At 45.0% G+C, this 8,131-nt stretch overlaps 1 protein-coding gene across 1 annotated transcript in view; it reads left to right on the top strand.

Moving 5' to 3' along the window:
* Ptprh (protein tyrosine phosphatase receptor type H) overlaps positions 1-8,131 on the top strand; it is a 42,437-nt gene that overhangs the window by 13,547 nt on the left and 20,759 nt on the right. Inside the window, exons 5-6 of the mRNA XM_045133330.1 lie at positions 1,716-1,982; positions 6,956-7,225. Of these exons, the coding sequence (XP_044989265.1) occupies positions 1,716-1,982; positions 6,956-7,225 (537 nt within the window). The remainder of the gene's footprint in view (positions 1-1,715; positions 1,983-6,955; positions 7,226-8,131) is intronic.

An 8,131-nucleotide genomic window follows, 5' to 3' on the forward strand; every position in this document is an offset into this window, starting at 1 on the left:
AGCCCCCTCAGCCCTTGTTTTATTTTGACACACTCAGCCTCATCCCAGAGTAGTTGGTAGTATAGACTTATGCTACTGAGACCTGCATTTAAATTTCTCTTTCCTCTAAGCCAAGTGTGGTAGTGCATACCTTTAATCCCGGCACCTGGGAGGCAAGGAAGGAGAATCACCATGAGTTTGAGGCCACCCTGAAAGTACTGAGTGAATTCCAGGTCAACCTGGGCAAAACCATACCTCAAAAAACCAAAAAAATAAAAATAAAAATAAATTCACTTCCTCATTCCCTTCTTTCCTCTTCTCTCATTTCCTCCCCTCCCTGCTTCTATCTTTCCCCCCTAATCTTCCCTTTCCTCTCTTCTTCCCTTTTCCTATCCTTTCCTCTTTCCTTTTCACTTCCTTCAGTTCTAAGGCCTTGTGCCTGCTAGGTAAGTACTCTGCTACTGAGATACAAGCCCAGCTTTAATGTTTCTTTTCTATCATTCACTTCAAAACAGATGAAAGAGGGCTGGAGAGATGGCTTAGTGGTTAAGGCAATTGCCTGCACAGCCAAAGGAGCCAGGTTTGATTCCTGAGTACCCATGTAAAGCCAAATGCACAAGGTGGCATGTATCTGGAGTTTGTTTGCAGTGGCTACAGGCCCTGGCATGCCCATTCTCTCTATCTGACTCTCTCTCTCTTACTAAATTAATTAATTAACTAAATTTTAAAAATAGATGAGGGCTGGAGGGATGGCTTAGCCGTTAAGGTGCTTGCCTGTGAAGCCTAAGGACCCATGTTTGACTCTCCAGATCCCAAGTAAGCCATGAGGCAAGCGCAAGGTTGCACATGCCCACTAGGTGGTGCAAGCATCTGGAGTTGGATTGCAGTGGCTGAGGCCCTGGCACACCAATTCTCTTGCCCTCCCTCTCTCTCTCTCTTTCTTTTGCTCTCTCTCTCTTAACATATATATGAAAGAGAGTGAAATGTATCATCGTGAATCTTTCATGTAGCTCCTCAGGTTCCTATTGGGTGGTGTTCATCTGAGACAGCCTACTTCCACCATGAAGTACATGGCTTCATAAGGGCTGGAATTTGAATTTGTCTTGTTTTGTTTTATTTTTCAAGGTAGGGTCTCACTCTAGCTCAGGTTGACCTGGAATTCATTCTGCAGTCTCAGGCTGGACTGGAACTCATGGCAATTCTCCTACCTAAGTCTCCTGAGTTTTGGGATTAAAGTCATGCACCACCACACAAGGCTGAAGTTTTCTTTCTTTTTTCTTTTCTTTTCTTTTTTTTTCTTTTTTCTTTTTTCTTTCTCTCTCTCTCTCTCTCTCTTTTTTTTTTTTTTTTTTTCTTTGAGGCAGGGCTCATTGTAGGGCAGGCTGACTTGGAACTCACTCAGTAGTCCCAGGCTGGCCTTGAACTCACAGTGATCCTCCTACCTTTGTCACTGAAGTGCTGGGATTAAAGGCATGCACCACCACACTCAGCTTTCTTGCAGGGAGAGGGGTAGAAATTTTGATGAAAAGTAAAAACATCCAAGCAAGATGGTGCATTGCTTTTAATCTCAAAACTTGGAAGACAGAGGTAGGATGATTGCTGTGAGTTCAAGGCCAGCCTGAGACTACATAGTGAATTCCAGGTCAGTCTGAGCTAGAGAGAGACCCTACCTTGAATCCCCCCCACCAGGAAAAAAGGTAAAACCAACCAATTTCCCCTTCTGTCCTTATTTTCAGCCCCAAATCCAGTGAGAAACCCAAGGGCAGATGCTCAGACCAACACCTCCATCGCCCTGCACTGGGAGGTCCCCGAGGGCTCTGATCCCCAGAACCTCACATACTGGGTCCGATGGTCAAGAGATGGTGACAACAATGAGAACTTAACCACAACCAGCACCAGTGTCACTGTGAATGGACTTGAGGCTGGGTCTCAGTATGAATTTTCCATGTGGGTGGAGAAAGATGGAGTCAGTAGTTCCACGGAGACTTTCAGAACCTTCACAGGTGAGAGAAGTCATTCTGGTGTTCCTACTTCCTTATAGGGACGTGACGGGAGGTGGTTGACAAGTGACAGGAGTATGTAAATGGCTCCACAATTCGATCGACATACAATGGAAGTCACGCATGTCAGTTTCCATCTCTTTCTTGGTCTCTCATTTGTGACATGATCTCACTCTGTAAGCCAGTCTGGTCTTAAACTCAGGATCCATTTTCTTCAGTCTCCTAAATGCTGGGATTAAAAACATGTGCCAACATATCTACCTACTTTTTCTTTTCAAAGGGAGCTGGTAAGATGACGTCTAAGCTTTGGCAGGAGAAGATGGTGGATTGTCTAGGGTCATACTGAGCCAGAAAATCATGCATAAAACTGACTATTTTCTGGAGAAGTTCTGAATCAGGAAACAAAGACAAATTGGCCTTAGCTCCTACAGTTTGTGATTAGGGCTGGGCAAAATCTAAGACTCTAATGTAGTTCTGAACACCAGACTGTATCTCCTTGCACAAACATGTTTTTTGTTTTGTTTTGTTTTTGAGAGAGAGAGAGAGAGAGAGAGAGAGAGAGAATGGGGTACACTAGGGCTTCTAGCCTCTGCAAACGAACTACAGACACATGCACCACCCTGTGCATCTGGCTTACGTGGATCCTGGGGAATTGAACCTAGGTCTTTAGGCTTTGCAGGCAAACGCCTTAACTGCTGAGCCATCTATCCAGCCCAAACATGGGTTTATATGTTACCTGACTTCTAAGGGAGTTACATACTGTCAGGTGGAATACTCTGACCCTCTGCGTCCCCCACTACCATTTGAAGCAGGGTCTCATGTAGCCCCACTTGGCCTGGAACTTACAATGTAACCAAGGATGACCTTGAACTTCTGATCTTCCTGCCTTTACTTCCCAAGTGCTGATTAAAGGCATGCACTACCAGGCTTATTATTTGCAAGGTAGGATCTTTCTCTAGTTCAAGCTGCCCTGGAATTCACTATGTAGTCTAGTCTGGCCTTGAACTCACAGCCATCCTCCTACCTCTGCCTCCCAAGTGCTGGGATTAAAGGTGTGTGCCACTATGCTAGGCTTTTTTTTTTTTTTTAATACTTATATTTATTTGACAGAGAAAGAGGGACAGAAAGAGAGAGAGAGAGAGAGATAATGGGCATGCCAGGGCCTCCAAACACTGCAAATGAACTCCAGACCCATGCACCCCCTTGTGCATCTGGCTAATGTGGGTCCTGGGAAATCAAACCTGGGTCCTTTGGCTTTGCAGGCAAATGCCTTAACCACTAAGCCATTCCTCCAGCCTTTTTTTTTTTTTTTTTTTTAATGTGTAACCCAGGCTGGCTTCACATCCCTGATCCTTCTGCCTCTGCCTCTGCCTCTTCAGCAATTTCCTCCTGGCATGTGCCCCCACAGCTGGCTGCCATACCAGGTTTTATGTGGTGCTAGGGATTGAACCCAGGGCGTTGAGCATGCTAGGCAAGCATTCTGTCAACATGGATCCACCTTTGTTTTGTTAAGGTCTTGCTCTAGTCCAGTCTGACCTGGAATTCACTATGTAATCACAGGGTGACCTCAAACTCACAGCAATCCTCCTACCTCTGCCTCTCAAGTGCTGGGATTAAAGGCATGTGCCACCACGCCTAGCTGGAGCCACCTTGTGACACCATCATATATTAGTTTCAGTCTCATCATATAAGTTTTGGATGGACAAAAGTATTCAGACCATGGCATACTAAAAAGATGGCCCATGGGCTTAAGTAGCTTAAACATGTCCAGAGCTTGTTTGAAGCCAACAATCTCAACTTCATACTCAACCTGCCTCAGCACTTGCATTTTAATAATCTCTCAGCAGTGTGTGCATACATTAAAACAAGCTGGGGCCTGGGGAGAGATGGCTCCATGGTTAAAGGTATTTGCTTGTCAATCCTGTTGGCCCTGGCTCAATTCTCCAGTACCCACATAAAGCAGGACAGGCTTTCAATTGCAGTGGCAAGAAACCGTGGAGCATTCATGCACATATAGATGCAAGCACATAAATAAATAAATACAACAGGCTGAAAAAATAAACCAAAAAACCAAAAAGTCAGGCATGGTTGAGTATGCCTTTAACCACAGCACTAAGGAGGCTAAGATAGAAGGATCACTGTGAGTTTGAGGCCAGCCTGAGATACATAGTGAATTCCAGGTCAGCCTGGGCTAGAGTAAAACCCTACCTTGAAAAATAAAAAAGAAAAAGAAAAAGAAAGAAAGAAAGAAAGAAAGAAAGAAAGAAAGAAAGAAAGAAAGAAAGAAAGAAAGAAAGAAAGAAAAAGAAAAGAAAAAGAAACAAAATATAAATGGGCATGGTGGCCTTTTAATCCCAGTGTTTGGAAAGCTGACGTAGGAAGACTGCCTTGAGTTTAAGGCCAGCCTAGACTATGTAGTGCCAGCTAAAGTAAGACCTCAAAATACTAAAAGGGGGCTGAGAAATGACTCAGCAGTTAAGGCACTTGTCTGCAAAGCCTAAGGACCCAGGTTTGATTTCTCTAGTACCCATTTAAACCAGATGCACAAGATAGCACATGTGTCTGAAGTTCTTTTGCAATGGCTGGAGGCCCTACTTGCCCATTCTCTCTCTCTTTCTCTGCCAGGCTATTACATGAAATCCTGGACAAAACAAAACAAGCAGACAACTAGACTAACCTAATCCTTTAGGTTCATACCCAGGAGTGACATAGCTGGATTATATGGTAGTTCTATTTTCAATTTACTTATTTATTTTTAGAGAGGGAGAGAAACAGACAGAGAGAATTGGTGCGCCAGGGTCTCAGCCACAGCCATCGAACTCCAGATGCTTTTGCTACCTAGTGTGCATGTGCGACCTTGTGCTTGCCTCACCTTTGTGCTTCTGGCTTATGTGGGATCTAGAGAGTCTAAAATGGGTCCTTAGGCTTTGCAGGCAAGTGCCTTAACCACTAAACTAGGTCTCCAGCCCAGATTTTTATTATTGTTATTGTTATTATTATTATTTTATTATTATTTTATTTTTCAAGATAGGGTTTCACTCTAGCCCAGGCTGACCTGGAATTCACTATGTAGTCACTTGGTAGCCTTGACCTCACAGCGATTCTCCTGCCTCTGCCTCCTGAGGGTTGGGATTAAAGGTGTGCACCACAACGTCTGGCTTTCTTTTTTATTATTGACAATTTCCATAATTATAGACAATAAACCATGATAATTCCCTCCCTCCTCACTTTTCCCTTCACAACTCCACTCTTTATCATATCTACCCCCCATCGGTCAGTGACTTTTATTTTGATGTCATCATCTTTTTCTCCTTTTATGAAGGTCTTGTAGGTAGTGCCAGACACTGCTAAGTCATGGATCTCCAGCCATTTTGTGTCTGGAAGAATGTATTGTAAGGAGTCCTACCCTTCCTTTGGCTCTTACATTCTTTCTGCCACCTCTTCCGTAATGGACCCTGAGCCTTGGAAGGTGTGATAGAGATATTGCAGTGCTGAGCACTCCTGTCACTTCTCAGCACTATGGTGCCTTCTGAGTCATCTCAAGGTCACTGCCATCTGAAAAAGAAGCTTCTCTAATCAAAAGTGAGAGTAGCAGGGCTGGAGAGATGGCTTAGCGGTTAAGCACTTGCCTGTGAAGCCTAAGGACCCCGGTTCGAGGCTCGATTCCCCAGGACCCATGTTAGCCAGATGCACAAGGGGGTGCATGCATCTGGAGTTCATTTGCAGTGGCTGGAGGCCCTGGCATGCCCATTCTCTCTCTCTCTTTCCTTCTGTCACTCTCAAATAAATAAATAAATAAGTGAGAGTAGCATTAATATATGGGTATGAACATTAAGAAAAGTGCTTACTGGGCAGTTTGGTGAGATAGTACATACATTTAGCCAGACACGAGCAGATGTTACACCTCTAGGACTCATGACTTCTCCTGTCATAGGTTTTTCAGTATCAGGCATGTATTCCCACACATAGAGTGGGCCTCCAGGCCACTTAGAGAATGGTTGGTTTCCCCCATAACAGGCATGCCTCTATTGCACCCATTGGCTCATTTGGCCTGGCTGGCCAAATAAAGTCTTGCAGTGTCCACTGTTGTTTATTTCCACTGTTGTCTTATCTCTCTCCCTTGGAGCTGCATATAATGCAGCTTTTTCCACCTGATCTACAGGGAGGAGGTTTTCAGCTAAGGTCCAGCAAGATTTATTTTCAGATTTTTTTTTTTTTTTTTTTTTTTGAGGTAGGGTTTCACTCCAGCCCAGGCTGACCTGGAATTCACTATGCAGTCTCAGGGTAGCCTCGAACTCTGGGCGGTCCTTCTACCTCTGCCTCCCAAGTGCTGGGATTAAAGGCATATGCCACCACACCCAGCCTATTTTTTTAGGTTTTTGGAGAATCTCTATACTGATTTTCACAGTGGCTGTTCCAGGATACACATTACCTGGGCTCCAGCTCTTAAAAAAATAATAATAAATATATATATACATATATATATATATATATTTGACAGAGAAAGATGGAGGGAGGAAGGGAGAGAGAGAGAGAGAATGGGTGTGCCAGGGCCTCTAGCCACTGCCAATGAACTCCAGATGTGTGTAGCCCCTTATGCATCTGGCTACCATGAGTCCTGGGGAATTGAACCTGGGTCCTTTGGCTTTGCAGGCAAACACCTTAACCGTTAAGCCATCGCTCCAGCCCTACTCCCATTCTCTTTAATCCATCCATAGACTCCTCAGCCCCAGTGAGCCAGTCCCCTATCCCTAACTCCACCATGGAGGGGACTACACAAACATGTGGCCCCATGTAGGAATGACAGGACTAGCCTGTTTAAGCCTCTACTAGTGAATGTGGAGCCATTCCAGGTCCCATTGCTGAGAAGTACTCCCCGATAAGCCAGGCTGCTCAGGAATGGGGCCTATCACTGTGTTCTATGTTCTTGGAGTCAGGGAGATGCAGATGTCCTGATTCTATGCTCCTTTTCCCAGTTCCCAACACTGTGACAAGTCTCGTGATCCAGGACCAGACCAACAGCTCCATCACCCTGAGCTGGACAGCTCCCATGGGTCCCAGCTCTCCCAGCTACACCTACTGGATCTCATGGGTCCTGGAAGGCAATACTACCACCGGAGTCCAACACACCCCGGATACCACCATCACGCTGAAGGCACTGGAACCTGGGAGCTTGTACAGCGTCACCATCTGGGCCGAGAGGAATGAGGTCAAAGGTTATACCAGCACTCTCACTGAGGCCACCGGTGAGGTTCTAGGATGAGGGGAAGGGGAAAATGGGAGCTTCCTGGGAGATGAGCTTGGTGACTTTATTCATTGTCACTGTAGGTTGAATTTGAAGGTCCCATTCACAGCAGTTGTCATTCTTTCTTTCTTTATTTGAGAAAGAGAGGCAGATAGAGAAAATGGGGGTACCAGGGCCTCTAGCCATTGCAAACAAACTCCAGATGCATGTGCCGCCATGTGCAGCTGGCTTATTTGGGTCCTGGGGAGTCAAACCTGGGTTCTTTGGCATTGCAGGCAAGTGCCTTAACCACTAGGAAATCTCTCCAGCCCCTGTAATTGTCATTCTTCAGCCACTGGGGATTTCAAAGTTAGGGGCTCTGTCTGAGAAATGAGCTTCCACTGAAGTAGATGAACCAAGAATGTCTTGCCTTAGCCTGTATGCATGGTGGGTTCCAAACATGAGGAGAATCAAAATTACTCCAGAGACTAGGCTCAATGTTGATGGATGGGAGGAGCCTGAGTACTTTTTAAACTTTGATCTGTTGGGCTAAGAATACTAAAGTTGGGGCTGGATAGATTGCTCAGTGGTTAAGTGCTTGCCTGCAAAGCCTAACGACTCTTCCTCCTTTCCTCCCTGTCTGCTTTCTTTCTTTCTTTAAAAAAATTTTTTTATTTATTTGAGTGAGAAAGAGAAAGAGGCAGATGGGGGGGTTAGGGAGAGAATGGACATACCAAGGCCTCCAGCCTCTACAAATGAACTCCAGATGCATGCATCACCTTGTACATCTTGCTTATGTGGGTCTTGGGGAATTGAACCTGGATCCTTTGGTTTTGTAGGCGAGTGCCTTAGCCACTAAGCCATCTCTCCAGTCCTCTGTTTTCTTTTTTTTATTGTTTTATTCTTATTTTGTGTGTGTGGTTTTTCG

This window comes from Jaculus jaculus, chromosome 14, assembly GCF_020740685.1.
Source record: "Jaculus jaculus isolate mJacJac1 chromosome 14, mJacJac1.mat.Y.cur, whole genome shotgun sequence".
Classification (NCBI taxonomy): domain Eukaryota; kingdom Metazoa; phylum Chordata; class Mammalia; order Rodentia; family Dipodidae; genus Jaculus; species Jaculus jaculus.